The sequence below is a fragment of the Eucyclogobius newberryi genome, unplaced genomic scaffold, assembly GCF_026437365.1.
Source record: "Eucyclogobius newberryi isolate DKJ021-1_F unplaced genomic scaffold, fEucNew1.0.hap1 SCAF_22, whole genome shotgun sequence".
Taxonomy (NCBI): Eukaryota; Metazoa; Chordata; class Actinopteri; order Gobiiformes; family Gobiidae; genus Eucyclogobius; species Eucyclogobius newberryi.
The window spans coordinates 16,270,589-16,287,403 of NW_027315857.1; the positions used below are offsets into that span (position 1 = coordinate 16,270,589).

The following is a 16,815-nucleotide window of genomic DNA, read 5'->3' on the forward strand; positions in this document are numbered from 1 at the left end:
CTATCACGTACAGGGTAGTGTGGGTCCTTGCGGGTCTATGGGCAGGAACGCGTGGGAGGAAAGGGCCTTCGCCCGCATGAGGATTGGCCATACTGGACTCAATTGGTCACTGAGTAGGATAGGCAAACACCCGACCGGTCTGTGTGGTCACTGTCGGGTGCCAGAGACTGTCGAGCATGTGCTGATTTGCTGTGAGGCTTATGATAGAGAAAGGGCCGGGTTGGCCTTGTGGTTTCGGAATAATGGGCGGGAGTTCAATCTGCGGAACGTTCTGGCGATTCAGTCACAGGGTTTGTGTCAGGCTGTGGTTGCTTACTTATGTAGCACAGGGCTGGGTAAACGTTTATAGAGGTGGGGGGTGTTGGAGACTGAGCCGAGGATGAGGAGCAAGAGGATGTTCTAACGCGCTTTGACTTCATGGGCCTAGAAACACCAAAGTGATGGATGAAGGACTTCTAAAGGATAAAACGACAAAGACGTCCCATGACCTCATGGGCTTTGTACTTCCAAAGCACCGAACGTCAAAGAGGGAGAGGAAGATGAAGAAGATTCTCCCTGGAATAAAGCCGGTTGGTCTCTGACACAACAACAAAGACGTCCCATGACCTCATGGGCTTTGTACTTCCAAAGCACCGAACGTCAAAGAGGGAGAGGAAGATGAAGAAGAGTCTCCCTGGAATAAAGCCGGTTGGTCTCTGACACAACAACTATTCTAGTCACAAAGACATATCATGACCTCATGGGCTTTGTAACACCAAAGCAATGGGAGGAGTACTTTTACGGACTACGACAGAGTCTGAGGACTACGAAACGTCTGAGGAATAAAGTCTGGCGGTAATGCAACACTCGGATGCCAACCGCCATAAAACAACAACAACAACAACAACCAAAGCAATGGAAGGAGTACTTTTACGGACTACGACAGAGTCTGAGGACTACGAAAAGTCTGAGGAATAAAGTCTGGCGGTAATGCAACACTCGGATGCCAACCGCCATAAAACAACAACAACAACAACAACAACAACAACAACAACAACAACAACAACAACAACAACAACAACAACACAACAACTATTCTAGTCACAAAGACATATCATGACCTCTTGGGCTTTGTAACACGAAAGCAATGGGAGGAGTACTTTTACGGACTACGACAGAGTCTGAGGACTACGAAACGTCTGAGGAATAAAGTCTGGCGGTAATGCAACACTCAGATGCCAACCGCCATAAAACAACAACAACAACAACAACAACAACAACAACAACAACAACAACCGGCTTTATTCCAGGGAGACTCTTCTTCATCTTCCTCTCCTTCTTTGACGTTTGGTGCTTCCATCGTACAGCTTTATTCTTTAGGCTTCATTCTATAGGCTTTAATATTTCCACTGATGTCGCTGCTTGGTAGCCGTGCGTCTACGAGACTGGGCGAGGACAGGAGACCACCCCCATCTCGTCACTCTGATCACTCTAACTCCCCAAAAGCAGACCCCCATCACTCCGACTCCCATTTAGCGCCTTTAGCCTGTTTTCTATATCTGCCCAATCAAGCTCCTTTGTTCCAAGGAATCTCCCTGCAGCTTTAGCAATGATCCTGATCCTTTCAGTTCTGCTTTGAGTCTGAGCAGCACAGTTTACAACATCCACCATTAAGAGTACAAAATCCTCTCTATCCACAACCAGGGTATTCTCATTAATTCTGGAACCTGCACACTTGGGACCTCCACTCTTGAAACCTTCACACTTCTTGGGAGCCACGCTGGCCTTTCTCATTTCGCCCTGGCTGGGAGAAGCGCTGGCCCCTCTCTTTGTATTTACTCTAAACTCGTTACTTGAAACTTTCTTGACTGCATCTGCATAGGATATACCTTGAGAGACCTTTATTTTATGCACCTCAGCAGCTCTTTTGCTAAACCTGCATCCCCCGTAGGCAGAGCTATGTTCTTCTCCACAGTTACAGCACTTCAGTTTTGCTCCCACGTCACACTTCCCATACTCGTGATCTCCTGCACATTTACCACATCTTTGCCTCCCTCTACAGACCGCTGCAATATGCCCAAAGCGCTGGCACTTAAAGCAACGCAGGGGCGGTGGAACATATGGCCTAACGTCATGGCACATGAACCCAATGAACACCTTACTAGGCAGGCACCTCCCTTCAAGTGTTACCATTACCGACAAGCTGTCACATCTTACCCCAGACCGGGTCACCTTCAACCGCCTAGCGTCCACCACCGTAGCTCCAGTCAAATTCTCCTTAACTTCATCCACAGACGTCGCCGTAGGGATACCTACGATAACTCCTCTGACCGTGTTTCTTTCAGCATCAGACACAAATCAAATCAAATCAATTTATTTTTGTAAGGCCCCAAATCACAACAACAGTTGCCTCTGAGGGCCACAGGGAGAAATGAATCAACAATGTCTGTGGTGGCGATGAAGTCAGACAATGTCTGTGGTGGCGATGAAGACAGACAATGTCTGTGGTGGCGAGGGACGATGTCCCAGGGTCCTCTGTCCTTAGACTCTCCTTCTCGGCCAGGAAAAACTACAAAAAAACCTCTTTGGGAAAAAAGCGTAGAAACCTGGAGGAGTTCCAGTGAAGGAGAGATCCGACTCTCACAGACGGACAGACGGACACAAGGAGACTGGAGCTGGACCCACTCTTCAGGCAGAAGAGGGACCGTCTGAGTCGAGCTGGACCCACTCTTCAGGCAGAAGAGGGACCGTCTGAGTCGAGCTGGACCCACTCTTCAGGCAGAAGAGGGACCGTCTGAGTCGAGCTGGACCCACTCTTCAGGCAGAAGAGGGACCGTCTGAGTCGAGCTGGACCCACTCTTCAGGCAGAAGAGGGACCGTCGGAGGCGAGCTGGACCCACTCTTCAGGCAGACGAGGGACCGTCGGAGGCGAGCTGGACCCACTCTTCAGGCAGATGAGGGACCGACTGAGGCGAACTGGAGCCACTCTTCAGGCAGAAGAGGGACCGTCTGAGTCGAGCTGGACCCACTCTTCAGGCAGAAGAGGGACCGTCTGAGTCGAGCTGGACCCACTCTTCAGGCAGAAGAGGGACCGTCGGAGGCGAGCTGGACCCACTCTTCAGGCAGACGAGGGACCGTCGGAGGCGAGCTGGACCCACTCTTCAGGCAGATGAGGGACCGACTGAGGCGAACTGGACCCACTCTTCAGGCAGATGAGGGACCGTCCACACAGGGCAGGGACCACTTCACCAGGGGAGGGGCATCTGGGTCCACAGGTCCTCAGGAGTGAGAGAAAGAAAAGAAGGCGGTGAACAGTTTGCAAGTGGAATCAAAAAATAAATATTGTTTGATAGCATAAGTAGTCAGAAGAAGAAGAGGATAGTGCTCAAGCTGTCATACTTCCCCCAGCATAGTTACTCCTAGGGCAGCGTAGCTGAAGCTGTGGGTTTATCTTTCTGTTCCTAACTACTCTGACCATAAGCGATTTCGAAGAGGAACGTTTTAAGCCTGGACTTAAATGAAGAGACTGTGTCAGCATATTTAACATGGGTCGGGAGCTGATTCCATAACACAGGAGCTTGGTAGCTAAACGCTCTACCTCCTACAGTACTTTTAGAGACTCTTGGCACCACCAGAAGGCCGGCATTCTGAGAGCGAAGAGCTCTGTTTGGATGATATGGTTCTATAGCATCTTTGAGGTAGGATGGGGCCATGTCATTTATGGCTTTGTGGGTCAAGAGTAGAATTTTGAATTTGATTCTAGACTCGACGGGGAGCCAGTGAAGAGACTTCAGCACTGGCGCAATGTGCTCTCTTCTTTTTGTTCCTGTTAGTAATCTTGCTGCTGCATTTTGAACCAGTTGAAAGCTTTTTATGGAGCTTTTAGGACACGCTGCAAGCAGGGAGTTACAGTAGTCTAATCTAGTCGTTACAAATGCATGGATAAGTTTTTCGGCATCACTTTTAGGCAGGATTCTTCTGATTTTGGCGATGTTGCGCAAATGGAAATAGGCTGTTTTACAAGCTTGATTTATATGAGCTTTAAATGAGAGCTCCTGGTCAAATAAGACTCCAAGGTTTCTTACAGTAGAACTGGAGGCTACACTAACATTGTCCAGTGTGACTATCTGCTCAGATAGAGCGTCTCGTAGATGCTTAGGGCCAAGCACAATGACCTCGTTTTTTTCAGGGTTAAGAAGCAGGTAGTTTAGTGTCATCCAGGTTTTTATCTCCTTCACACAAGTACTAAGTCTGTCTACTTGATCGCTCTGATCAGGTTTCATTGATAAATACAGCTGAGTGTCATCTGCATAGCAGTGGAAGTTAATGCCATGCTTTCTGATAATGTTGCCTAATGGCAGCATATAAAGAGTAAACAGAATTGGACCGAGTACCGAACCCTGTGGCACACCGTCAAGAATGTCCTTTCCACCCAGACGTTTAGTTCCAATCGCCTTCCGTTGCTGAGCCGCGTCCTTGCACACGACCAGCAGCGAGCCATCTCTAAGGACACTCGCACTCTTGATCACTCCCACAGCTACAGTTAGGCTCTTTGACAATGCTACTGAATTCCACTCCTTAAAGGATGCACTATCCTGTGCAAGCTTTATGATCACCTTACAGTCTCTGCTCTCACCCCGGATATCAATAGCTTCAGCCTCATCCTGCTGCTCATTCCCAGAACCCTCGGACGAGCTAAGGGACTTTTTACGTTTCCGGGCACGTGCAGCCAGAAAAGGCTGCTCCTCCACGCCGTCCAGAACGTCTTCGACCACCGATCCACTCTCCTCCGCCATCTCCCGTCTCTCCAGACCCTCTTATCCTTTAGAAGTCCTTCTTCCATCACTCTGTCGTTTCTAGGCCCATGAAGTCAAAGCGCGTTAGAACATCCTCTTGCTCCTCATCCTCGGCTCAGTCTCCAAGACCCCCCACCTCTATAAACGTTTACCCAGCCCTGTACTACATAAGTAAGCAACCACAGCCTGACACAAACCCTGTGACTGGATCGCCAGAACGTTCCGCAGATTGAACTCCCGCCCATTGTTCCGAAACCACAAGGCCAATCGGCCCTTTCTCTATCATAAGCCTCACAGCAAATCAGCACATGCTCGACAGTCTCTGGCACCCGACAGTGACCACACAGACCGGTCGGATGTTTGCCTATCCTACTCAGTGACCAATTGAGTCCAGTATGGCCAATCCTCATGCGGGCGAAGGCCCTTTCCTCCTACGCGTTCCTGCCCATAGACCCGCAAGGACCGGGAGATATGTTGCTTTGAATGGTGGTTGGCAGCCAACTTCAAAGGTGCATTTTACCGCCATCTACTTTATTCTTTAGACTTTATTCTGTTCTTTTTCTACTTTGGTGTTTTATGGCGGTTGGTATCCAAGCGTTACATTACCACCACCCACTGAAGTTAGACTTTAGACTTTATTCTCCAGACTTTACTCTTGGTAATTCGTCTCCCCGTCTGACTTTATTCTTTAGGCGTTATTCTTTAGATTTTATTTAGCACGTTGTTGTTGTTGTTTTATGGCAGTTTGTATCCAAGTGTTACATTACCGCCAGACTTTATTCTTTAGACTTAATTATTTCCAGCTTTATTCCAGAGCTGACTCATCTTCATCTTCCTCTCCTTCTTTGATGTTCGGTGCTTCCGCCGTACAGCTTTATTCTTTGGCCGTGGCTGCAGAGCCGCGGCGCGGTCAAATAGCCCAGCAGTTTCGGGAGCCGCAGCACGCCCATATAGCCCCATGGCTAACCCTAACCCCAAGACCTAACCCTAACTCGGCGCGGTCTAACCCGGCGCGGTCAAATAGCCCAGCAGTTTCAGGAGCCGCGGCACAAAATAACATGGCAGTTTCGCGGCTCTGTAGACACTGCCTTATTCTTTAGGCTTCATTCTTTATGTTGTGATACTTCCATTGTTGTTGTTGCTTGGCAGCCGTGCATCTACTGGATTGGGTGAGGACAGGAGACCAGCGATGCCCCTACCTCCATTTCTTTACTCTGATCACTCTGATTCCCCAAAAGTAGACTCCCATCACTCTGACTCCCATTTAGCGCCTTTAGCCTGTTTTCTATTTCTGCCCAATCAAGCTCTTTTGTTCCAAGGAATCTTCCTGCAGCTTTAGTAATGATCCTGATCCTTTCAGTTCTCTTTTGAGTTTGATCAGCACAGTTTACAACATCCACCATAAAGAGTACAAAATCCTCTATATCCACAACCAGGGTATTCTCATTAATTCTGGAACCTCCACACTTGGAACCTTCACACTTGGGAGCAGCGCTGGCTTCTCACTATATCTACTTTCACCTTTTACGTGACACTTTCTTGACTGCATCCGCAATAGATTTACTTTGAGAGTCCTTAATTTTCTGCACCTCAGAAGCTCTTTTGCTAAACCTACATACCCCGTATGCAGCGCTATCCTCTTCCCCACAGCTACAGCACTTCAGTTTAGCTCCTCCTTCACACTTCCCATACTCGTGATGTCCTGCACATTTACAACCCGCCTTGACTACTGCAACTCCCTCCTCACTGGCATCTCCTCCCATTCCCTCCATAGACTCCAAATGGTCCAAAACTCCGCTGCCCGCCTCCTCACCCACACCCGGTCCCGTGATCACATCACTCCCGTTCTCCGCTCTCTCCACTGGCTCCCCATCAAGCAGCGCATAAACTTTAAAATACTCCTCCTCACCTTCAAAGCTCTTCACCACCTTGCCCCCCCCTACCTGTCTGACCTCCTCATCCCCCACCGCCCCACCCGAGCTCTCCGATCCTCCTCCTCTCTCACCCTGACTGCACCAACATCCCGACTCAAAACTTTTGGCGACAGAGCATTCTCCCGAACAGCACCCCGACTCTGGAACTCCCTCCCCCAACCTGTCCGCCACTCTCCCTCACTCACAACATTCAAATCCCGCCTAAAAACATACCTCTTCACCCAAGCCTATGACCTCCCCTACCCCTAGCCTCCTCCACCCCATTGCCTACACTTCTACCCCCTGTTACATCCCCATATTTTTCTCTCTACTTCTTCTGTCTTGTTCATTTTATCTGTATATTAATGTGTTCTGTACGTGTTGTCCCCCCTGTCTGTAAATACCCCCCCCCCTTTTTTATTATGTTCAGCGTCTTTGGGTCACTGAAAAGCGCTATATAAATAAAAGTTATTATTATTATTATTATTACAACATCCCCTTCTTCTTATTCGCCAGGACGGCCCGACTTTCCAGGGGCCTTAAGCCGCCTAATATATAACTATTTTTTTTCCGTCGTCGTCAAAAAAGAATGCCGTGATGTCATTGAAAGTTGTTACCGTGGCGATGCAAAGAACGTTGTGATGACATTGAACGTTAAGTCAAAGGAATTATGTCATACACTTGATATCATAGATATCCTAGGTATTTAAAACGTTCTCTCATTCTCTGTCTCTTTGTCTTCTCTCTCTCCTCGTTTTTTTTTTTCTTTTTTACTGTATAGCGTAAAACATACTTTGAAGACGTTCAACTACAGTAGGTGGCGGCAAATGCACCTTTTCAGTTGAAAATATTAAAATTAAAACCACAGCTCCCAGCTAAAGGTCACATGGATAATCTGTTTTAAAGTGTTGCCAGATTTTACAGCAAAATGGGGACAAGTACATTGGACCGTCTTTACGTGGAAAGGACTTTAGCCTTGATTAAACCAGATGCTCTGCATACAGCCAAAGAGATTGAGGATGTGATCCTTCATTCAGGTTTCACTATTGTTCAGAGGCGGATGGTACATCTGAGCGAAGAGCAGTGCACTGATTTTTATGCTCACCAGCGTGGAAAGCGAACTTTTTCCAGTTTGATCACTTTCATGATGTCTGGACCCATACTTGCTTACACACTAGCAAGAGAAAATGCCATTTCCCACTGGAAGTTAATAATGGGACCTACCAGCATTTCCAAGGCCAGAGAGACACAACCAGAGAGTCTCAGAGCTATTTATGGCACATCTGACATTAAAAATGCTGTGCATGGTAGTGAATCTTTCGTTGACGCTGAGAGGGAGATCAAGTTTATTTTCCCAAATACTCTAATAGAGCCATTTCCACCCAAAGAGAAAACAGAAGAATACTTGAGCAAGCACATGAACCCCACCTTGTTAATGGGACTAACTGAACTGTGCAAGCAAAAGCCATCCAACCCCTGTATCTGGCTTGCTGACTGGCTCCTTGCAAACAACCCAAATCAGCCTCAAATCAGTGTTGAAGTGGAATAAGTGGAAAGGAATTAGTAAACACCTTCGTAAATTGTACTGTATTACTATAGTATGACATGGACGAGGGTGGGATTAAAATGGATATTAAGGGAGAAATAAATAAAATTACTTGATTCTGAATTGTTCGAAGAGGCAGTTTTGAATTACTGAGAATTGAGGCCTCTTTAGAAACTAAGTCCTGGTGACTGCTTTTTTACTTCAAACAGTGCAGCTGATCAACCTACACCTCTCTGAACCCTTCCATGTTGCAGGGGTTAAGAGATCCTCATGGATAGCTTTGGAAACCAAGTTCAGGAGATTGCCTTTCTAATATCAGCAAAACTAAACCACCATAGCGACAGTTCCTTCAGGCGGAGTGGAAAATTAAAAAAAACAGAATTCCTTTTTTTATGATTGCCAAATGCTTTTTTACCTGCCAATCAGCAAACACTTGTTACTCTGCCGTTAAAAGGTCCCCCTCTTTTCCACTTATTAATCTAAATTAGTACCACCTGCTTAAGCTCATTAGCTGTATAAAGACACGTGTCCACCCCACACTCAGTCAGACTCATGTTCTCCTGCCATGGGCAAGCCCAAAGAACTGTCAAAAGACACCAGACCAGAGACAAATGTGTTGACCTCCACAAGGCTGGAAAGGGCTACAGGGGAAAAAAAATCCACTTTTGGAGCAATTGTTAGAAAATAGAAGAGACTAAAGATGACTGTCAATCTTTCTTGGACTGGGGCTCCACGCAAGTTCTCATTTGTGGGGTATAGGTGATGACAAGAAAGGTGAGAAATCAGCCCAGAACTACACAAGAGGAGCTGGTCAGAGCATTGAAAATGGGTCATGGTTGGGTCTTTCAACATGGCAACGACCTAAACCCCCAGCCAGGATGTCAAGGTTCTGGAATGGCAAATACCTAAACCCCCAGCCAGGATATCAAGGTTCCAGATCTAAATCCAATAGAAAATCTTTGGAGGGAGCTAAAACTCCATGTTTCACACTGACAGCCTCTAAAACTTGACCAATCTAGAGAAAATCTGTGTGGAGGAGCTGTCCAAAATCCCTGCTACAGTGTGTGAAAACCTGTACCATAACCTAACTCAAAATTATGTTGTTGTTGGTGGCCTTTAGAATGTTGTGACGTCAATAAGCCTTTGGAATGTTGTTACCATGGTGATGCATGAATGTTGTGATGTCATTGAACGTTAAGTCAAAGGAATGATGTCATCTAGTAAAATTTTGCTTAAAATCAGGTCATCAGTTGTCTGCAGTTGGCTCTTGGATACCAGCCGCCATAAAACACCAAAGAAGAACTGCCATTAAAAGTAACTCCGCCAACAACAACCCTACCAAGGGAAACAATGGGACGAGACTATTACGAGATTTTAGAAATAAACAGAAATGCGACCAATGCAGAAATTAAAAAAGCGTATCGACGTCTTGCTCTGAAGTTTCATCCATCCAGCAACAGAGAGCCAGGAAACTATGAGAAGTTTCGACAATTGGGTGAAGCCTTTGATGTTTTAAGTGACCTTCGTAAAAAGGCCACCTATGATAAATTCGGAGAAGAAGGTTTAAATTGTGGCATTCCGACTGAATTTGCCACAGGTGGTGCTTGGTCCTCAAAATATGTTTACCACGACAATCCGGAAAAAACATTTAAACAGTTTTTTGGGAGTGACAATCCATTTTCAAACTTTTATATAAATGACCTTCCTCTTCAGTTTGGAGGCCTAATTCCTGGGGAAAAAAAGATTAGGGATGAACCCATTGAAGAAGACCTCCATTTGACCTTGGAGGAACTTTTCCATGGATGCACCAAAAAAAGAACTATATCGCGCAAAGTCATGAATGACAACAGCTGCACATCTAGCATCAGGGACAAGATTTTGACAATAACTGTAAAGCCTGGATGGAAAGAGGGCACAAGAATAACATTTCCTCAAGAGGGAGATCAAGGCCCGAACAACATAGCTGCAGACATTGTGTACATTGTGCGTCAGAAGCCTCACAAATTGTTCGAAAGACTGGACAATGATTTGATTTACCATACAAGAGCGTCTCTGGAGATGGCACTGACTGGTTTCCATGTGCCAGTGGACACTCTGGATGGCAGACACATCATGATCGCTTTCAATGACATTGTGCACCCATCGTACAAAAAAGTGGTGCCCGGAGAGGGAATGCCGCTGCCTTGTGACCCTTCACAAAAAGGAGACCTCATCTTCACATTTAACATCCTCTTCCCTGACCATCTTTCTGCTAAAAGTAAAAGTCTGATCAAACAGGCGCTGCGTTTATGATGTACATGACATTAAAACAGTTTCATTTGATATGTTTTGTGTTTTAAGTATTTGTATCTGTGCTTGAGTTAAATTGCTGATTTTGTAAAACATAAAATAGATTAAAAAGAGTACATGCAGCTACTCATTGTGCATATTCTGCTGAGAACTGCCATGAAAAAGCTTGAGAAAACGTTCGAGCACAACAGTAAATGCTACGTAAACGCAATAAATATTTGGAAGGATGTGTTGCCAGAAAGGAAACTGTCTGGACTTTCTTTCATTCTATATTTGGTTATAATTGAGTAAAAGTCAATAAAACGATCTCAAAATGTAAATGTTTTATTTATCCTACAATTTACGATTGAACATTTGAGCGTCAAACGTGTCTTTGGGTCAGGACTAGATAAGTTAACTAGGACTAAAGCATGGGTGCCCACACTTTTTCAGCACGCAAGCTACTTTTAGATTCAGCAAAGCCCGAAGAGCTACCCATAGATTATATTACAGCTATATAGGCCTAATAATATAATTTGATTACATTTAGACCTGTATTTAAAAGCAGCAAAGAAACCTTGTTAATTAACTTTCCTAGACTTATTAATACGGATGACTATTTTCAATACAAAATAACTACACTAAATAATAGAATGTTGAGCTTATAATAGCCTCACTTGAAGCTCTTTTAAACTATAATACAAGCCAAATGTAGATGAATGATCTTGCTTTTAATGGCAGCTGGCAGCCAACTGCAAAAGTGCATTTACCGCCATCTACTTTATTTTTTAGACTTTATTCTTTTTTACAAACCATCTTCTTTGGTGTTTTATGGCGGTTGGTATCCAAGTGTCACAGTCCTGCCTCCTCATCACTGTCTTTAGAATGTTGTGATGTCATTGATGGTGAAGTCAAAGGAATGATGTCATACAGGTAATTTAACAACATCAGGCCCACCGTCGTCTCTTTCGCGCTTTCTCTTTCTTTTTTCACTCTCTCTCCGACAAACAACTCATCCAACATGGATAGCGAAGGAGAAGAGTTTAATGAGATCAGTGATTTATTAAACAACATCTTCATGAAGAGAGATGATGACCACGCACAGGAGGCTTTCGATGGGGTGAATCAGAAATTCATTGCAAATATGAACAGTGAGCGAGACAAAACGTGGAAGCGCTTACACAAGAAAGCCCATTTAGCCGCTGTCGTTGAGGAGCGCCTGCATACAAACAAGGAGTTTCTAATCCGCAAAAGGATGGAAAAGGAAAGAAAACTGACTCGTACCAAGAACGAAAATCAGAGGCTGAAGGAGGAGCTGCGTGACACTGAACAGTTGCTTTCTGAGGTCCGTGAGCAGTACGAAAGCGGCCGCAGCCAGGCCTTAAAACAGGAATTGGAACGCAAAGCTCGCATGAGGGAGACGGACAGAAAGTACAGGCAACTACTCACTGAGCATATTCTACTGAGAACTGCTCTGGAAAAGCTTGAGGAAGAGCGTGAACAGAACAAAAAAGAGCACATGCTACTTACACAAAAGAAATATTTGGAACGGTGTGTTGCTAAAAAGGAAAGTATTTAGACTGACAATGCTCTGGAGAAGAATGCTGTGAATGATCGACCTGTGAGAACCACACCTGAGGACGTAGAGGAAATCTTTCACTCAATATTTGGTTGAGTGAAAGTCAAACAAAATATTTCAAGATTGCGTGACCTCAACACAGGCGCTAACTCCTCCAGGTGAAAGGGCTAAAGTGACTTCACCATCAATTTGATTCTTAAATGTTCGAAGAGGCAGTTTTGATTTATTGAGAATTGAAAAGGCCTCTTTAGAAACCAAGTCCTGGTGATTCCTTTTTTTTAATATACATCAGACAGTGCACCTGACCAACCTACACCTGTCTGAACCCTTCAACGTTGCAGGAATTAAGATATCCTCCTTTGATGTCGGTGTAATCCCTCATTCGTCCAGGCGTGTTCCATAGTAGAAAAAGCTTCAGTTGTAGTCATCTGGACTCAGTTTGAAAAAGTAGACGTTTCGACTCACATCCAAGAGTCATTGTCAATAACAGAATTTAGGTCGAGAACTCCGATTGAGAACTCCGATTGTCTTTGTGAGACCCTGGCTCAACCACCCTGAGGGTGGTTGAGCCAGGGTCTCACAAAGACAAAGAGGATTCTAATAGCCCATTAAAATTCTGAATAGGCTAGCTCGGTAGATACAAGGGGGGAGTTTCTGTTGAAACAAACAACTCTTTCTACTTCAGGAAGGCTCCTTCCAATGGGCGGGTCTTACCACAGAACAGTATTAATATCGGAGTTCTCGACCTAAATTCTTTTATTGACAATGACTCTTGGATGAGAGTCGAAACGTCTACTTTTTCAAACTGAGTCCAGATGACTACAACTGAAGCTTTTTCTACTATCCTCCTTTGATGAACTTCGGAAACCAAGTTCAAGAAATTAACTTAATAATATAAGCACAACTTCACCACCACAGCAACGTTTCCTCCAGGTTGACAAAACTGTTGGAAATGTATGTCCCAAAGCATCTTTAAAAAGGCCTTATCTGGAGATAATTCAAAACAATGGTGATGCGAACAAAGCCAGATGTTTAGATGGAATGTTGCTCATCACCATAAAGGCAAGCACACTTTTACGACCTTCAGACACCTCTGTAACAACACAAAGGACAATTAACTCTGACTTATCTTCAAAGGAAGGAGAGCAAATTGTCACATTCTCATAACTATGGAGCTATGGAGAATGTATTCAAAAATAAAGTCCTTAAATTGCTGTTTTTCATTAAGACTGACCTCATTACCTGCTAATAATGTGTGTATTAATTGACAAGGTTGTAATATTTTACCATGGTTATATATGCTGTTGTGCTGGTTTAAGTTCAAATTGCTCAAATTAATAGCAAAAAAAAAAGTTTGATTGAGATTAAGCCAGAGTCTTAAGGTCACGCCCACTGTCATGACTGTCATGCCCCAGATAAGCGGAAGAAGATGGATGGATGGATAATCAACACTAGAACTCCAAAATCTAAAAGCAGTTTGGTTACTCTGCTTAGGTAGATTTTTGGTGTTCCTCACTTTTTGACTTTTACTGTAGCTGCATAAATTACATTTCTGTGTAATGAGTTTGAGAACATTTTCAAATTTAAGTGAGATTTGAGAAGTTCTACCTCTAAGGACATGCAGTAAATTGTCCGAGCCAGCTGCACGTGGACTCTGGCATATGTGCTGCCACCATAACCACATATGCTGCCACCTTATCCACTTGGCCACCGAGTAGCACAGCAACAAACATTCTATGGTGGTTACTCCCCTCAGAATTCCATTGGTTTTAATCGGAGCAGTCAAAATAACTGCGTTGGGAGTTCTAGTAGTTTCAAAACTCTGGGCGTCCTAATGTTGACTGTCCTGTCATTGTCACCAATATCATCTAAAATATTGATGTTATTACCCAGTCTCTCTTCTTTCCTCTATACTCAGGTTTGCCTACCAAACGATTCAGCTTTACTTGCATTATCCAAAACTTCTCCCTCTCAATTTTTCATCTCTGGATAGCGAAAATGTGTACTAATACAAGCTATAATTGTTCTCCAAACCTGACTTAGCAATGATTGTCTGCATAGCGTGTCACAACAATTTATCCAATAATCTCTCTAAGCCCCTTTAACTGTTCTATTTACAACTGCCATTTTCTTTTTATATTCAATATCATTTTGAAAACAATAATTTTTGTGCTTTCTTTCCCTCTTCCTTATTGTCTGCTCTGCTGCACTCACGAGTCCCTAAAAGCACAGTAGGAGATAGATTGTTTAGCTCCCAAGCTCCTGTGTTATAGGATCAGCTCCGGTCCATGTTAAAGAGGCCGACACAGTCTCTTCATTTAAGACCAGGCTTAAAACGTTCCTCTTTGAAATCACTTATGGTCAGGCCAGTTAGGAACAGAAATATAAATCTACAGTTTCAGCTACGCTGCCCTAGGAGTAACTATGCTGGGGGAAGTATGGCAGCTTGAGCACTATCCTCTGCTAAAGACTACTTATTCTATCAAACAATATTTAATATTTAATTCAACTTGCAATCTATTCATTGCCTTTTCTTTTTCTCACTCCCTTCCATCCCCGAGGACCTGTGGACCCAGATGCTCCTCGAGTCCCTGGTGAAGCGGTCTCTGCCCGATATGGACGGTCCTTCATCTGCCTGGAAGATCTGGTTCTACTCCTGAGCGGGTCCAGCTCTGTCTATCTTGTGTCCATCTGTCCGTCTGTGAGAGTCAGATCTCTCCTTCACTGTGGATCACCTCCAGGTTTCTACTTTTTCCCAAGGAGGTTTTGTAGTTTTTCCTGGATGATGGAGGGTCTAAGGACATGGGACGCTGGGACGTTGCCAAATCCCTATGAACATTGTTTTAATCTGTTTTTCTCTGTCGCCCTACTAGACAACCGCTGTCGTGATTTTGGTTGTTACACAAACAAATTGAATTGATCCCTGTAGGTTTTTATCTTTAATGCCTTCACTTTTTCCTCTTTTGTTGCACAATCAATGATAAGCAACCCACTTGGGTAACATTACTGCCGCTCAGTTGTAAGATTCATCATCTCATGATACTGAATAACAAAAATTAGCATAAAAGCAGAGTTTAATTTTGAACTGGACAAAGAAGCACAATCTTTGTCATCATACAGTGTCTTAACCATGAGATGGACTCACCTTAACACCCAAGTAGTTTCTGAGGTGCTGATAAGTGCAGAGCAGGGGTGAATCTGATGGTATTTAGATCAAACAAAATTAAATCAGAAATAGAAAATATTCTGATTGGTCAGAGCAATCACATGGTACGCAAGCCCACGTAACTTTGGGTCCACTTTGTACCTAGCTGCTAAAGGCCAACTGGCGACATGCGCTAATGAGCAGCCACCCTTGACTGGAATGGACCGCCATCTTGCCATTTAAAGTAAATTATAATCAATATTACATTTTATGGCAATTGGATGAATAGGATATCAAAAGTAACTAAATCAAACAAGTCACAATATCATTAACACATATTGAGGTTTTACCTCAAATATTGTTCAGTATCACCTTACATTTTACAAATACATTTTTCATAAATACTGCCTACAAAATTGTCAACTATGGTTCACTTCAAAGATTTACCTTCCATATGGTTAAACGTGAAGCTGTCATGGAATTAGACATACACCGATGCTATTCCGTAACACATCGAGAACACAATTCAACCTAGAATATGAAACGACACAGAAACATCAGACATTTGTGTGGCATGCATGGGAGAAAACGCGGGGACTGTGTCAGCCAAGCCGTTGTAAGGAGCCTGGCTGACCCTCCTGCGTCTCACCCCCGCGTCTCACACCGTTTTTTCCCATGCTGGTTGGTTTTATTAGATATTCTGGAATAGGCGGGTCACATTTCTCATTGGTCAGCCTCACATCAAGGCACTTGGTATTTTTCCGTAGAGATCAAGCCTTGGGTAAACATTACTCAGACTCCTCTGGGCTGTCACCCCCCCCAGGGTAAACATCCTTTGGCCCATCTTTACGACCCCTTCACAAACAAATGCTGTCACACACCCGTTCTTCTCTTAGACTAATGATGCAGATAAAATATCACTATTATGCAGATAAAATACATCACAGAAATATAATCATATATTCACATTTTATCACATTTCCCTCCTGTTTATCAAAGCATTAGTCTTCTGTTTCATATGCCAAACACATTACTCTTTTCAGTTTTCAACATGTCTTTCATATTGGTGTTAAAATGACACTTTTACACTTAAAAAATTATGCACATTTCTCAAACATTGAACACACTTCTTTTCTCTCGGCCCACAACATTTCTACAGCATTACTGTCCTAAATTTTGAGTCGGATTGGTCAATTTCTGTAATTTGACAAACAGACAATTTATTCCGTCCATAATTTTGTGCGGTGTGATGGGAAATATAGAAGTACAAGCGGAAAGCCCTTAAACCTGCTGCTCTCTGGTCAGTCACTTGGACTCGTCAGGGACCTCTCTGGACACCCCAATAGAATCAAATACGTAGTATCAGGTGCTACTGGGACCAGACTGTCCACTAACCTCTCGACCTTGACCCTGCAGTATGGTTCTGGATGATGCTGATCTTTGTTATGACCATGGCTGGCCACAAAAGGGATACATAGGCACAACGTCCCACAAGTGTCCCCACACCACCATACGTCCTCTCTTGGTTCCTTAAGAGACCTCCTCCCGCTGCTCGCTTTGGTCACACCTATTACACATATGAACTGGTA

At 44.2% G+C, this 16,815-nt stretch overlaps 1 protein-coding gene and 1 pseudogene across 1 annotated transcript; both read left to right on the plus strand.

Annotated features, from left to right (window-relative positions):
• Window positions 1-7,597: 7,597 nt before the first annotated feature.
• Window positions 7,598-8,237, plus strand: LOC140372107 (nucleoside diphosphate kinase homolog 5-like). The gene has a single exon (XM_072459390.1). It carries the CDS (start codon window positions 7,617-7,619, stop codon window positions 8,235-8,237), a length of 621 nt encoding a protein of 206 aa, XP_072315491.1. The 5' UTR covers window positions 7,598-7,616.
• A 1,347-nt stretch (window positions 8,238-9,584) lies between these two features.
• On the plus strand, window positions 9,585-10,526 carry LOC140371793 (dnaJ homolog subfamily B member 13 pseudogene; annotated as a pseudogene).
• Window positions 10,527-16,815: the final 6,289 nt, after the last annotated feature.